Source organism: Papaver somniferum, chromosome 2, assembly GCF_003573695.1.
Source record: "Papaver somniferum cultivar HN1 chromosome 2, ASM357369v1, whole genome shotgun sequence".
NCBI classification, from domain to species: Eukaryota; Viridiplantae; Streptophyta; class Magnoliopsida; order Ranunculales; family Papaveraceae; genus Papaver; species Papaver somniferum.
The window spans coordinates 91591164-91607370 of NC_039359.1; the positions used below are offsets into that span (position 1 = coordinate 91591164).

Consider the following 16207-nt stretch of genomic DNA (forward strand, 5'->3'; position numbering starts at 1 on the left):
TAGCATACCTCGTCTCTACCATCATCCGAGCTGCTTCAAGAAGAAGTTTTGACTGATGCTTAGTGTTATAGGCAGTCTCCAGCATACGCCACATTCTCCAAAACATCAGCATCATTAAGTATAAACCTGCTAGCATCAGCAATTCAGCATAACTAAGCCATGGTTTATGTTAAGCTAAAATGACCACAAATACCTGTCCGTAAACTACAAGTTTTTGTGACCTGGAAGTTCCCTTGGTATCAATGTACATTGCTTTTCCTTCAGCACCCCCTTCATGAATCACAAATACAAATGATTGTATTAATCAGCATTGAACAGAAAAAAGTCCCTTTAAACTACTCTACTTCACTACTGGACAAGTGGCGCATAAAGAGTGACCCAACAACTGAGCCTTTCTGGAGCAGAATTCAGTAATACAACCAGTCTCGATCCCTCAAGTCAAATTAACCATGTGAGTTCTAAAAAAAATAAAAATAAAAACACTACGATCTTTCTACAGTCATGATCTACCGTATTACCTAGTAAATAAACCAATTATCGAGTTCTCCTGATCCTGATGTTATCTGAATGATCTCTTTCTTTTCTGCATGAAGTGGACTGGCACTAGTAAACCCCAATGGAACCAGCTTCGACTCTGCTTCAATGATCTTATCAACTTTAGCTTCAGCAATTTCTTTGTGCATGAAGTAATTCTTTCCAAGGAGAGTATGCAATAGATTCAACTTGCATAGACCACCATCTTTAAGCTTCTTCAAATCAATTGAAGTTATCCTAGACGCCTGCAAAACGACATAAACAGCACACACCCCAAACTAGTCAAACCTTAGAAACCTTAAAATTTTCAAGAAAACCACAAGATTAGTCGAAATCTAAAGAACCAGAAAGATACATATTCCGAAACCAATTTCCGTTGTACAATTAAAAATGCATAGTAAACATTTTCTAGGTCACCTCTAACTTGCATTAATGAGTTCCCAGGATTTGTGTGGTAGGCTCCTTTTCATCCAGCGAATGTCATGACACCACTTCCTCTGACCATTTGCATCCAAGTCCTTTGGGGCTTTTGAAGAAAGAAATTTCTTCTTCAGCTCCTCCTCTAGAGTGGTATAAAGAGCATTGGATTCATCGAAATTTCTCTTCCTCATCCTCACATCCTGTAAAATTTAGATCAATCCAAAATTAATTTATGAAAATCATCGTGAAAACCTCCTCGTACTTGGAACATATTTATCTATATAGACTATAAGTAACAAACAAATCCAGAAATGCTCTTAAATCCAACACTTAAAAGGCTGAAAGGAGTGCTACCTCAAAGACCAAAAATAAAATAAAAATAGATGACACAAAAACAAGCATTTGTTAGCCTATGCAGCATTGGCAACAAATTCAAAAGCGTCCCATGCATAAAAGTTTTGATATTTGTACAGCTCAAACAAACAAACAGATGGGGCAATATCCGTATATTCAATAACCAATATAGGACATTGAATCTCCTGGATAAAATTGTACTCTAAAATTGAAGAATGTATAGAGCATTGAGTCAGTCCCGTCGCCGGATGTAGGAATGTATCCTAAAATTGTATTCTACCAAAGTTTCTAAAAATCACAAGGAAAGGAAAAAACACAACCGAACCAGAAACCAAGGAAAATTGGACATAAATTTCAGCATCATCTATTCTATAAATAGCTTCTGACGGAAAGTTATCATATTTATTTTCATTACTATCAAGAAAGTTGTTTTCTTCTGCTTCGCCGCCCAAAGAAAGAACGATTTTTGGGGAGCATGGTTTTTTTTGGGACCATGATTTTATTTTGGGTAAAGACATTAGAAGTAAATCTAGGTCACCCTTATCTGGATATTTATATTAATACCTAAATTACCCTCCTGATTAATTTTGGGTGATGATTAGTTAGTGTAATGATTAGTGAGATGATTAAGTTAAAGATAATTAGTGAGATTAAAAAATCAGATGGTTTTTTTTAAAGAAGTAGAATTATTAAGAGAGTAAAGTTAGAGAAGATGAAGAAGAAAAACGATGGATTTTACCAACCACAACCGGAGGAAGGGTATTTGGGAACCCAGGTGTACTTCAAACTTAGATAATGTTGGTTGAATTGCTCCAAACTTTCAAAAAAAAAAATGAAAATTTTTATGTAGATTTGGGTCAGTTCGGTTACCATAGGTCAAGAACATGTAACCGAACACACCTGAAAGTGTAGTTCGGTTCCGTTTTCCAAACACGCAGGTTACCGAACTCGCTCGTTGATGGAGGTTTTGGTCGTACAGTGTAATGTTCGGTTACCTAGGATAAAATGGTAGGTAACCGAACTTTTAACTTAACAATTTATTTGGGTACCTCTTCTGTGTTCGGTTAGTTCGCAAACTTCAACGCAACCAAGTTTCCAACCGAGTTGGAGGTTAAAAGTAACCTAGTGTTAGAAGTTCGGTTGGTTCGCAAACTTCAACATATTTTGCGAATCAACCGAACTGGGCTTATATATGCATATATGCAATTAGGCAAACGTTCGGTTACTACGAAATTTATTTCTTGGCGAATTAGGTAGAGTTCGGTTACGAAGTTTCAAAGGTAGAGTTCGGTTACAAAGAAAACTTCACATTTTTGCGAACGAACCGAACTTGTGGACTTCTCATTATTTTCGTAAACTAAAGTTTGGTGATATCCTTATTTTGCGAAGGAACCGAACTTATGGACTTCTGTTGTTCTAATACAAGGAGTTCGGTTAAAAGTATTTTTTGCGAATCAACCTAACTCTATTGGCTAAGTTCAGTTACTTTGTAGTTTTAAAATTTTTTGCGAAAAAACCGAACTCTATTGGCTAAGTTCGGTTATTTTGGAACTCAAGATAGTGGCCACAACAACACAGTTCGGTTAGACTGGATTTGTTTTTTTCGGTTCTAAGGGTGGAGTTCGGTTACTTTGTAGTTTTAAAAAATTTTGCGAAAACAACCTAACAGAGAGTTCGGTGACTTAGTTTTAAATCCAATAGAACCGAATTGTTCTTCGTGTTCTTCATTTTCAAGAAGTTCGGTTAGTAAACTAGGGTTTTTTGGAAAATCGACCTAACCGAACATGGCTCTGTAACTTCTGTTAAAATCCTATTTTGATGATTTCTATTCGATTGAAGCAATCAAAATCAAATTAAAGCGAAGGGTTTGTTGGAAAATACCTCCGGAGTGGTCACATGGCAGAATCAGGTTGCGGCTGGCGTCTTTTATACTCGATAAAATTATCATGTAACCGAACTTAATTGTGATTGCATTGATATTGTTACGTTTCTTAAATAGGCGGTGGTGGTGGTGGGAGGAGGTGGTGGTAATCGGTGGTTGATGGTGGTGATAATCGGAGGTGGTGGTGGTGGTAATCGGCGGTGGTGGGCGGTGGTGGTGGGAGGAGGTGGTGGTTATATATATATATGTGGTTATTAGGTTGGTTTTAAATTAAATTAGGTTAATGGTAGGTTAGTCATTTCAACGTTTTAGGACACCCCTTATCACTATAGGGAAGGTCGCCTAATAAAACCATGGTCCCCTCAAAAAAACCATGGTCCCTAAAAAAATCATTCCAAAGAAACTAGTTATCTATACCTACGTAAGAACAGTAAGCCCATTAGGGTTCTCACAGGGTCCAAACCATTATTTGGTGAAAATTTTCGCTTCTCACGTTGTCTTTGAGAAGATGAATCTCACAAAACCCCCATATTGGATTCCGATTCCACCAATAGTAACACCTAGTAATCAGAAATACATAGTTACACACAGGCCACCTTACAAGAATTGGTTTAGATTGTGTTCGGATGCGGCACTAGTCAAGAAAGATGCAACTCCTACAGATGCTGCTAAGAAAAAAACTCAAAAAGCACCTCCTAGGGCTGGAGGTGGCTTCATAGTCCGAAATTCCTCGATGGAGCCCCGGAGAAATGATGGTCACAGATGACCCAAATGAAGATATTGACTTTTATGAGTTGTTAGCAGTAGAAAGAGCAAGTCAAGAGATTGGTTACCATTACAACAGATAACAGATTTGTCATTAAGATCTTGATGGATAAAAGACTAAGACCTCACATTCATGACATGGAAGCACTAGTAAAATTGGATTTGTCTGAGAAGAAATATCTAGTGTTGTATCAAAAGATAATGCAGAGGATTCAGGCACAGATAACCAATTCGAATGGCCGTTGGAACTGGAATCACTTCAGCTTTTCAACTATGCCCTGACTTCCTCGCTAATACTGTCAAGGTACCAGGGGATTGCATTATTACCAGGCCCAAGGAGAACGATCTTCATCATTTGCTGAATCGTATTCTGGATAGGGACCGCAACAGGAAAGGTTTCATCAAGACGGATCACCGGGCTTCAGTCCAGCGTTCTCTGAGTGCATTCAATTTGAAACAGGGGACCATGAAATCTAATCAAGTCCCCCCTGAAAGTACAAAGTTGCAAGCAAAGAAATGAAAATGAGTAATACTTCCAGCTACCGAAGCTTCCTTTTCTATCATGTATGTCGTATTGTCCTTGTTACTAGAATGTAGTAGTAGTATATTGTTCTTTGTTTTTCTACATCTAGCTCAACAGTGGTGTTTCTACTAGTGATGTATGACTTTTTCCACATGCACTGTGTTGTGACTCCTAGAATGTTATTATAATGATTGTTACGATGTTCTAAGCTTCAAATACTGAGATGTCGATATTGAGCTATTTGTCCAATTTTCGTATAAAAAACAGTGAATAAGATACCTGGTAGATCCCCAAAATCTTTGCCAGGAAAGTTGTGCATCTTGTTGCGATCGATTCAGATAAAAACTTCAAATACGCTGCTGCAAACTTGATAAATGACCATATTTCTCTCTTCGTTAACCCTTTAATGATAAACTGATCGTCCAGTGATTTAGTAAAATAGGTGTTGCTCTTACCACCCTGAGATTCAGGGACCTTACGAAATCTAGCTCAGATGTCCTCCTTAAGGCTTCAAACCCCTTTGCACATACTTCACCTTCCAAATGGACCATTGTCACTGAATGCCACTCTAACAAGCAACGCCTTGAGCGGACTGGAATCAAAGAGCTCCAAGGACCAGACATGGATAAAATGCTACTATCCATAGACCCAAGATTTCTAAACGATTCAGAGGCTTCTGTTTCATCGAAAGAATGAAACGACTGAAGAAGATTCAATGAATCATAAACCACCCAGAGGCATCCTAATCCAACCCGTGTTGTTGTCGTCTGAGTTATCTGCTCCTTTCACGGGATGATGAGATTCAGTGACCTCAGCCATACCCAGGTCTTCGAAACGCTTTTCCAACTTTAACAACTTCATATGAGTTTTGCCTTGGGTTAATGAATCTGCTGCCACTTCACCGTTAATTCCAGTATCGTACTCCCTGGCATGTTTTTACTAGTCCATGCTGCATCAAGGTTCGCTACAATCGGAAACTGATCCTCTGAGATTGCCCTCCCACATGTATTTTCAGTCTCCAAAGGATTGGTCGGGGCATTTGAACTTAAGCTTGATAAAAGATGTGGCCTGGACCCTGTGGTGTTATGATCTGTGAAGAATCCACCTGCTCACTGTTTCCATCCAGCTTGCACTTTTTATCACTGGGAGAATCTTTACCACTTTGCTTGGAATTTGAGTTTGTTGATACAAGCTTTTCTGCACCACTTGCAGACTCCTCCGTACATTTTTGTATAGACTCCTGATTGACCTCTATCTGTAACCATTCTGGATTTTCGTAGCTGAAATCAAGTTTTGAGGGTGGAAGGTATACTGAGTGAACATCCATCGATGCATATCCAAAGCAAGCGACCATTTTATTGAACCTGCAATCGTATAAAATGGTAGAACTGAGTGAATGTGGACAAGTGTGAAATAGTACCAAACTGTTCTTAACTCGTAAGAAAAGTTACCTTTTACCCAAATTCTTTATTTACCCTTTAAACATAGGAGTATTTAAATAAGAGAATACCCTATCAAAGATTCCAACCGATGGGTATAGCTTAGTCACCAGGAACGAGGACGGGAAGGGGAGCGAGTACCGAAACGAAAATACGTAAAATTCTCAAAAATGAGGAACGGGGAACGTGTCGGGAACGTAAAATATAAATCATATATAAATTAAATTTCATAGATATATTAATGATACATAAAGGTTAGAAGGAGGAGAAAAGTTATTTATATATTTATTTATCGGTTGCTAGAAGAAATATATCTAAAAAAGGAACAAAATAAATCTAGAAAATCTTCTTGCTATATCTTTACAGAAATAGATCTTTTTTCTTCTTTGATATATCCACGATATCTTTCTTAATTGTTAAATTTATAGCAAGGTTCCTCCCTTGCTAGGAACACGTTCCCAGCGCGTTCCTCACTGAGGTACGCAAAAATGCGCTTTTCACTGAAAAACGCTCATACGCTAGGAGTTCCTGGTGACTAAGGGGTATAGGCACTTTAGATGTGTTATGCTCAAGTTATGGATTGCACTGAAGTCTACAAGGCGCAGACAATATTCCAATAAATTAAGAAAAGTGAACTGTAATGAGTTGCAGAACTTACAGTACAACCAAATGGCTTGAGGCTCCCTTCAAAAAACATAAGTGTCTTCACCAATTTCTTTCCTCCCTGCCCAGCGCTCCCATGTGCTTCAAGGAACTTCTCCACGTGGAATGCTTCACAATAACCCGGCTTTTGAGTGGAAAGATGATCAATGGAAGGAACTATTTGTGCACCTGTGCAGCGTGCCACACGTGCTCTAACAAAGGCCTCTTGGTATTGAGAACAAGAGATGTTTTTTTCAAAGAGGTATTCTTGAGTGAAACGTGAACTGATTTCTACCAGTAAGACATTGGGATGATGAGCAACTATCTTTGCTACTGCCATCTTCAAATGATTTGTTTCCTATATAAAAAAAAGTGGGACAATAAGAACAAAAATTCAAGGAAACAAAGAAAAACCCAGTCCATACCAATGAAATATGGATCTAAACATGTGTCTCGCTATCCAAATTCCAACACAGGTATGAATACATGCCCATATGACTAATCCATCACGAAATGGTTTGTTTGATTTTAAATTTTATCTTTTATATATACTATTACATCATCTGGATTATACTAAGATCAAACAAAATAAAAACTAACTGAAAGAAAAAGATATTTAATAATGTAAAATCGCAATCCAATAAGTTAAACTGATGAATGATAGCAAAACGTAAAGGGTAACAACCTGCTGCAGTAGAGTATCAAAACTTGATAAATGATTAGACACCCGTTGATACTCAAGAGCTCCGCCAAGGATAAGAAAACGAGGCTTCTCAATTTTTGAAGTCATCCGCCGGTTGGAAACATTCTTCTTGCAAACAACTCCTTTAACAACAATACTAGAAGAAACAAGGTAAAAGGTAATGCCAGTGTCAGAAATTAAACACCAAAAAAATGTCAGAAATTAAACACCAAAAAAATAAAACAGAAGTGATGCTCATAGTTATTTGTGTATATCACCATATGGGAACTTTTAAAAAAAGCCCACATGATATCATCCAAGATCAGTGGTGGATCCAGGATTGAAGATACAGAAGGACCCCCAAAAAAAAGTCTCATTGGGTGGTGGCAAAAAAAGGGCAAATCTAGGGGGATTTTGATTGATAACATCTACAACCTTTAGGAGCTATTTGGCGAGTACGCTTAAAAGACCATTCTGTAGAGATCCTAGGATAAATGATTGTAATCTGGCCTAAGGTTACATTCATATGTAATATATGACATTTTACAATTTCACCTAACAATCATGGAATTTTTTTTAAATGAATACAGTACAAAACATGGTATGAAGAAGAGTACACTGACCTGTTGTTGTTTCCAGTGTGGAATAAGTTCATCAAGTGCTCTTGCTTGGTCTAAAAAGATTCCCAGATAAGATAAGATATTTGCACCAACTTGAGCACCGTTTTTAACAATACAAAAAAGCTAAGTATTTGATTCCCTGCCAAAACTGGAAATCCCTGTGTTGGTTTCAAGTTCGCTATTACATAATTCATAACCAAGACGTGACACTGCCATGTGGCTGGGGCTCCAGTAAGAAGAATGTACAGTATCACATCAACACTCCAGATATCAGCTTCTGCTCCGTAATGCCGTCAAAATACTTCAGGAGCCACATAATATGCACTACCATCAATTCAAAGTATTTAAATACTTCCCCTGCACCAAATTTTAAGATCATCAAAGTTAGTATAGCCAGTGACCAACCTAGAGTTGCAAAATACTTTACTCCGTAATACCAGTTGCCCTACTTAAGCTCGCTACAGAAATATAGCTGAATGCCAATTCAAGTTCAGGGACATTTCTAGAGCTCAAAATTCATGTGTTTCAGTTACGTGAAAAAGATAAATTAGGCAATGGCAGAAGCAATTGACATCATTATGTGGCATTGAAATATGTTTAGTCTTGATGAACAAAACAGTCCCCAATGAAGCAAAGAAATGCACTTAAACACTGATGAGCACCAAGCATTAAGAAATCTCCTCTTCAGACTCCAGATAAGACCTCAGATTAGACGAGCCACTCAAATCCTACACACACAGGTTGGTGCTTTCTAGTCAGTTTGGCATCAAATGTCTTTTTACAATTGACACTTAGTGTCTGAAATGTTAAGTCTCATTTACTTTTTTTCGCTAGGTCAAACGCATTCTACTACATAGGCTACATTCAAATCAAGCACATAAGCTCATCAACCAATGTCTACTCCGATTTCATCATAAAATTGCATTACCAGAAACATCTTAAAATCAAAATTCACATCAACATACATTTAAAAAATCACCACCACAAATCAAATTCATACCTGAAAAACCAAAAAATCAGTAGTCTTTTAAGTGGAGCATCTTGACAATATCAATTAAACTATAGATTCAGCTTAAAATTCATCACATCTCACACCATCTTCTTCGTAAACACAGATTTAAATTAAATTCAATTGTATTTCTATGTCCAGTCAAACGATCTGTACTTGTCTTCTTACATCTTCTTCTTCTTCAATATCATCTTTATTTTACTGATAATTTTCATTTGACTATCATTCATTTACAAGCATATTTCTCCTTTGCAGCTGGTTTTTGTGATTTGATTGGCGTACGTTGGGATCGAGTAATCCTCCTGGAGTATTCATCTGGCTGGGGTTTGTATGGTTTTCTCCATTTCAGAGTGAGGAGGAGGAAGAAATGAAGAGGATAAGTCTACCAGGAGATAGAGAGTAAAGTAGCCGTAGATCTAAACCATGAAAGATGAACTTTCAAAATTACTTAGTTGCCCCTTACAACGCAGCACTTAAAACCGTTCCTCACTGGGCTGCTGAAGCTGCGAGGGTGAGGTCTTGGCCCATGTTTTGCCATTCTCAACGTCACATCGCCCCCCAAACAAAATACTAACAAATACATTACGTCCGTAATACTCCCTCCTTCCCAAATTAATTGAATTATTTGTATTTTTCCATTTTCAACGTCACCCGGACAAAAAAATACATTAGAACCTCCGTAATATTAATATTCTTTTCTTGGTAACGAATAAAATTATCAATATATATAGAGGTTGTTAATATAAGGAGGTTGAAACTGTAAGATTTTATAAATCAATTTTACAAGTCGCGATTACGTTTTGTATCGGCATACATAGGTTATTAATATGTGGAGGTTATTAACATATGTTTTATATCACTATTATGTTTTTTTTCCCTACTGTTACATTTCATACTCGCTTTTGAAATCCTTTACTTTCGCGAAACTGTGCGTTATTTGATCAGTTTTTGTCAAGGAGCATCACAACCACAACTTATTTTAGACATGATCATGATTAAATTCGCGGTTCCAATGGAGTGAGATAAAAATGGTGAAAATTCAACCCACCAATACATGGTTCACCATAACGGGTATCAGTACCGATACTTAGTTATACTATTATATATACAGATATAGTACATCGGTATTTGTACCAAAATTTACTTTTAGGCACAAAACACGATTGATTTGATAATGATGATATGAAATCAGGGTTAGAAAACGAATAGAAGATAAATAAAGGTGGCACGAGATCAACGTGGTTCGGTGAATTATGTTTACATCCACGTTTGGATCCCCTTGGTGAGAGGTGTTTTATTTATTAGCATAATACAATGATTTTCCTCGGGTTAGCTAACCTAGAAATGAGGGAGGACCCATGGATAATTTTATATGTACAGTTGTGCGCTATCCATGCAAGATTGGACCCAAAAAAAATTAGAGTCCAAATGATAATAAATTTGAACCCAATATATTGATGACATGTTCCTCTTATTAAACTCTAGATTCCTACACTATTTTGATCAAATTGATCACTAGGTTTTATTCTAAACCAAACCAACCGATTTCTTTGTCATCATCCACCATGTGTTTCTAAAGGCAAAGCGAAGAAAATATTATGTGTCGAAGCAAAAGAGGTTTTTCCATTATGTTTCATGGATAACCACAGTCTTATGCAATGTCCTTGGATGTATTCAAAGTGTCCGCGGGAAGGTTGTTCACGCATCAGAATGGTGATTGAATCACAACCGGAAAAGCTCAGGTATTTGCAATGTCAAGATCCCAATTGTCCATAGGAACCACATATGCTAGATGATGCTATGAAGATTAAAAAAGAAGAAGAAGAAAAGATTGCAACACTCTGCAAAAACTTCAAACTTAAATCCAAATTGAAGAAGGAGTTATTACACTGCAAGCATTGTGGATATGGAGATCACGAATACAAAGATTGTTCACATCGAATCAGTTCATGCCCAAAGCCCAGTTGCAGGACTTTTATGCATTTGCGGACTTCTTCTGAAGAACACACATATGGAAGGCATTTCTGGGAATGTCCCAGGTGTTTTTTGGTGGAGTGGGCTGATTGAAGTTGTAGGAAAAATATACTCATTATGGTATTATGTTATTTAATTTGTTGTTTATTTTGTGTTATTACGATTATCTAAAACCATCAATATCAAGTAATTTAAATTTTTCCTCCATTAAACATTACACCATCAATTTCATAAATAAAAACATAATGCATCGAACAACCACACCATACATGAGAATAAAAGAAATACATCAGATTAAAACAACTACTACATAGGCGGCGTCAGTTCTTGGCGGGTGGTAGAATTCCTAGGGCGATGTAGGGATCGTATTTGATGAGCACCCTAAGAATGTTGAAACAAGCATGGAAATCGAAAGGACGACCGTGGTGAGATACTGGCCACATCGCTAGAGTTCTGGGTTCCACTTCGGATTCACCGTTGAGCTTATTTTTGTGATTCTCCATTAGTTGAGAGATGAACTTCGATACATTACAACTGATTACACTAAAACGATGCGTTAATCCGTGACAATCACTCCTATTAATGTTCATCGTTTCAGCAACGAATATTTCAAAAACTTTCTGCCAGAACGTTGATTGTGATACATTCCTACCAGTAGCAACATCAGCGGCAACATCTTGTGTTTGAAAAACGTAGGCTCCGCAAATAGCTAAATCCTCTTGTTGAGTGAATCTAACAAAACGAACTCTGGGAGGCATTTTTTTAGATGATTTGAGAGGAAAGAATGTGTAGAATGTATGAATTTAGAGTTGAAATGAGGAGTATTTATAGATTTAAAAAAATGTAGCCGTTGGATCAAAGGTTTTTGCAGCCGTTCAGATTGAGCCGTTCGCGCCATTGGGTCCGACACTGGCGTTCTTGATACGGACGCGGGTGCTATAATTAAACACACGCATTGTAAGTACACACGCTGGCGTTATTTCTTCATACGCCAGCATTGGTAGCAAGGACACACGTCTTTAACACAGACGCGCGCTAGATGTTCCGACTCAATGTTCAAAGCAACATATTTGTTGATTTGAACATCCATTTTTCATGTTTTTTCATTCCATAGTGGGAGCAAAATGAAGAAACTCTGAGTTTGTTCATTCCATAGGAACTGCTCTAAGTTAAAAGATGGATCCGTAAAAATTTTTACTACTAAATCTGATCGTTGGCTGCCCTTATCATATATAAAGTGACCATAATAACCATCTTATCTTTTTTTGGGCCGGACGAACTTAAAAAAGGAGATCCAGATCCATATCCATTTGACGAGCAAATAACTTGAAAATCGAAGTCGGTAAAACCAATCCCTAAAATCCTCCTCCGTTTGTATCATCAAATCAATCTAAGACCTAACTTTATGTAGAGAAAAAAAAACTGTGGAGATTTCTGATGCCTGCAAATTAATGAATCAAAATGGAGAGAATCATCAAGAAAGCAATAACCCCGGTGTTACTGGCGTATTCGAGGAGTACTGCTCGTAGAAATTACAGCTCTTCTTCTTCCATCTTCATCACCCAACAATTGAAGAACAGCAGCAGTACCAATATCAGCCATAGTAGTAGCAGTTTAATTTATCAAATTCGGACTCCAACTCGTGACTTCTCTTCTTCTTCTTCTTCTACCGGTAAGAAGGGACCGTCTGGATCTGATAAAATCACAGGTACCGGTGAGGAAGCTGCTGAACATCTTCTTCAAAAGGTATGTTTGTTTTTGTAAAATTCTATCTTTCGAACATACCTTGTTACGTTATTCATCTTTAGGGTCCAACAAACACACACAATTTGAACATCACTCCACTCTACTCATTCCAATTTTGTTGTCTGCTTCATCAACCAGCCTTAGGGAGATACTGATCATTCTCTAATAACTACCAGTTGATTTATCTAAGACACTGCTAGAGATATACTGTGGTTGTCAAATTGGAAGATTTTCTATTTTTTAGCCCGAAAGAGTGATTAATTGAAATAGAATTGACTATAGCCGTGATGAGATATGAACACGCCACTTAATATATCTCCTCGTATTAGATTTACAAGTGGGTGTTGCACACCACAAACTGCTTTGCAATAGTTATCAAGCTGTAATCAAGATTTTTATGTAAAGTTATGTCTTGATGTGTTGGGAAGGTTGTGGAGACACCAAGTGAGTTTCCTTTCAAAATTGAAGATAAACCATGGGAGAAAACCATAACATTGATTGGAGACTACGGCGGTAATGAGATCAAAGTCATAGTTCACATGCTTACAGATCATTCCTCTACTATCGAGGAAACCAGTGATGACCAGAATCATGTCCAAAACAAGGATAGCGCTAGTGATCCACAGTCCAGCATTCGCTTAGTTGTAACTCAAACGAATTTTCTCGGGACTACTTTGGAGTACGGTGTCATTGCTTATCCAGATGACTTTTCGATAGACAGTTTCTGTGTCAAGTATGCAAGGATTCCGGAAGAAAATATCTATTACAGAGGACCTGACTACGCGTAAGTACTGGAATTATATAGGTAGTTCTATTTCTATCAGTTGTTGCACTCGTTCTATATTGTAACTTTTATTTTTTCTTGAAGGAAATTGGATAACAACTTGCGGAGAGAATTTCAGAGACGTTTGAAGATCAGAGGAATCAAACCCAGTACCACCAGATTCTTACATGAGTACATGGCTAACAGAGACATCTGCTCATCAGATTCATCCAATTCTCCTACTCCTACTCCTGAATCTGTAGAAACAACATTGTTTAATGATGAAGGATTTCCTGTCGACCCTGACATAGGTAATACTGTTTGATGTTTCGATTTTGTTGGACGAGTATATGTATTGATTCTTACTGAATTATATGGTTTACACAGAAATACACAGACAAAGAGGACATCCACTTGTCAGGTATTATTCTCAGCTTATTGTCATCATCTTTTTTATTTTTCATCATGCGTAAAGGCATCTCCCATGCTAGGGTCAAAAAAAATTACCTGATATTTGGTATAAACAAGCTAGAAATAAAAAAGAAAAACACTATGGATAAAAACAAATGGAAATATAATTTTGCCGAAAAAATGTATCTTCAATGGTAAGGATGGATCTCCATAATTTTTTAGTCTAGATCAGAGTCACGAAGGAAGTCTTAATGTGACTTCAATTTAACCTTTTTTCCCTGTATTCAAAATGTTTTATTAACCACTCACAAATTCTTATTGTTTTCAGTGAAAAAACCTTATCATCCTATGTTTTCAAAATTTTAAAAATGATACTCACGTTCTAATTGTTTGTTGTTATTAATTAGTGTTTTTTTTGGGGGTTTTATTAATGGCAGTGCTGAGGATATCCGCAACAGTGGAAAGAACCCTGAAGACTTCGTTTGGATTCCATATCCATATACTCGGTATTAGATATTACCTAGTTTTTGTTCTTCTCGTTGTTTTGTTGTTATAATGAGTATAATTATTTCTCCAATCGTGGTGAGAAATGTGCACCGTCATCATGTGGGGTGCACAAAATTGGACTTGTTTGTTATCATTCGCGTGCGTTCAACTAGTAAGAAAGGTTGTTGTTAACTTGTGCTGCATATAAGACTCAACAAAAATGGGTGTTGTTAACCATTGAGACACGGTAACTGCCATTTTTGAAGGTGCAAGCTTTTATGAATGCTTCATAAGAGTTAGTCTTAGTCAGCCTAACAGTGTTGCGAACTTACAATACTAACTTCTATTATTTTATTATCATTTTGGTGTTCTGAATCAACTAAAGTATTTTGTTTTTGTGACAATAGTAGTGAGAAACTATTGTGGATTGAAATTCCCAGAGAGGGTTTCTGCGCTTCTGAAAGGTATTATTGTTAATACTATTTTTTTTATTCTTTCTATCCCAGTTGGCCAGTGGACAAACTCTGATACTTAAGGTTAGAAGTTTGAGTTCCCGCGCTGACCATCTGCAAAAAAAATAAAAAAAAAATACAAATTATTAACTAGTTTGATGTTTACTAATGGCAGTGAATCGGAATATTTTGATGATGAATACTGGAGGAGTGATAATTCTGACGTATTCCTTGATGGCGAAGCTTTCAATGCGAATCCTTATAGATGTTTAACTCCCAAATTATTTGGGGACCCCACTGTTATCTCGGAAGGGATGGATAAGATATTGTATCCTGATCTCATACATGTTAATGATCCTGAAAAAGCTTGGGAAGAACTTGGCATGGCCCTAAGAGCACACGATGATGTGATGAATAAGATGTTCTTTGATGGACCACCTATTGATTCAGATCTTGAACATCATCAAGGATATTGTACTCCCCATGTTCCAATTCCCTCTGTTCCAATTTAGATGATGTTTTAAAGATTCAGATCTTGAATATCATCAAAAAAATATTGTACTCCCTCTGTTTCAATCCCCTCTTTAGATGATGTTTTAAAGTTTTTCACGCAGTAATTTTTTTTTCTTCTAAATCTTCCTATGTTTTCCTAAAAATTTAAACTTCCTAGTTTTTTGTTTCTGGATTATGAACCGGATGTAATTCCACTTGGGATGACCAAATATCTCAACCCAAGATAATAGAGAATATATTTAAAATTTTAAATTAAGTGAATTATTTATGACCGATAACAAAAACAATGAATGTCACATTGATCCCAAAGCTGGGGTAAATCAGTGAGAACTTGGAGAAAATAGCTGAATCCTCGTCTATTTTGGAAAAAAAAAAACAAAAAAAAACCTAAAACATCATCTAATGTGGAATTGAGGGAGCATGTTAAATTTGAGATTGCTCTAAATTTTTATTACTATCTTCGTCCAGCATACAAAGGCATGATTTTGAATTTTAGTCCACCAATTTTTGTTTAGAGTCTGAACGACAATTAATTTAAAGTTAATGTTTTGTTTGATGAGGCAGTTGTATTTTGATGTTGTGGTATATTTTCCGTTTTTGGCAAAAAGCCATATAATCCTGTCTGGTTGGCTGTTCCATGTGATGTGAATGCTGACGATTCGTCGAACTATGGGTTGGGGAAATAGATACATCCTATCATGATTTCAATTCCTTGTTAACCAGGGGATGATGTTAGTAGCCGATGTAGGATAATATAGGTTCGGTTAATGTTGTTATTGAATTATGGAATCTAGTTTGCTTGGATATGAGAATTTTATCAATCTCCAATTTTATGAAAGAGATGATGTTTGAAGGTTTGTATGAGCAATGCCGGCTGTCTCCATTGTGGCGGAGAGATGACGGGAAGGGAGGGATGTTTTCGAAGATGGGGTTCTATTTGAGGTACATTACTTTATATAATTTTCGAAGATGGGGTTCTCTTTGAGGTATTT

General features: G+C 36.9%; 1 protein-coding gene across 3 annotated transcripts; it reads right to left on the bottom strand.

Moving 5' to 3' along the window:
• Positions 1-3940: 3940 nt before the first annotated feature.
• LOC113348390 (1-phosphatidylinositol-3-phosphate 5-kinase FAB1A-like) lies at positions 3941-9262 on the bottom strand. 3 transcript variants are annotated; one of them, XM_026592142.1, is made up of 7 exons: positions 8862-9262; positions 8524-8589; positions 7865-8218; positions 7245-7398; positions 6576-6917; positions 4758-5842; positions 3941-4443 (listed from the first exon to the last, which is right to left on the bottom strand). In XM_026592142.1, the coding sequence occupies exons 3-6, from the start codon at positions 7894-7896 to the stop codon at positions 5834-5836; spliced, it is 537 nt and encodes a 178-aa protein (XP_026447927.1). In that variant the 5' UTR covers positions 7897-8218; positions 8524-8589; positions 8862-9262; the 3' UTR covers positions 3941-4443; positions 4758-5833. The 3 variants fall into 3 exon arrangements, with proteins under 3 accessions (XP_026447927.1, XP_026447928.1, XP_026447926.1); XM_026592143.1 differs by having other exon boundaries at positions 8506-8589; XM_026592141.1 differs by lacking the exon at positions 8524-8589.
• Positions 9263-16207: the final 6945 nt, after the last annotated feature.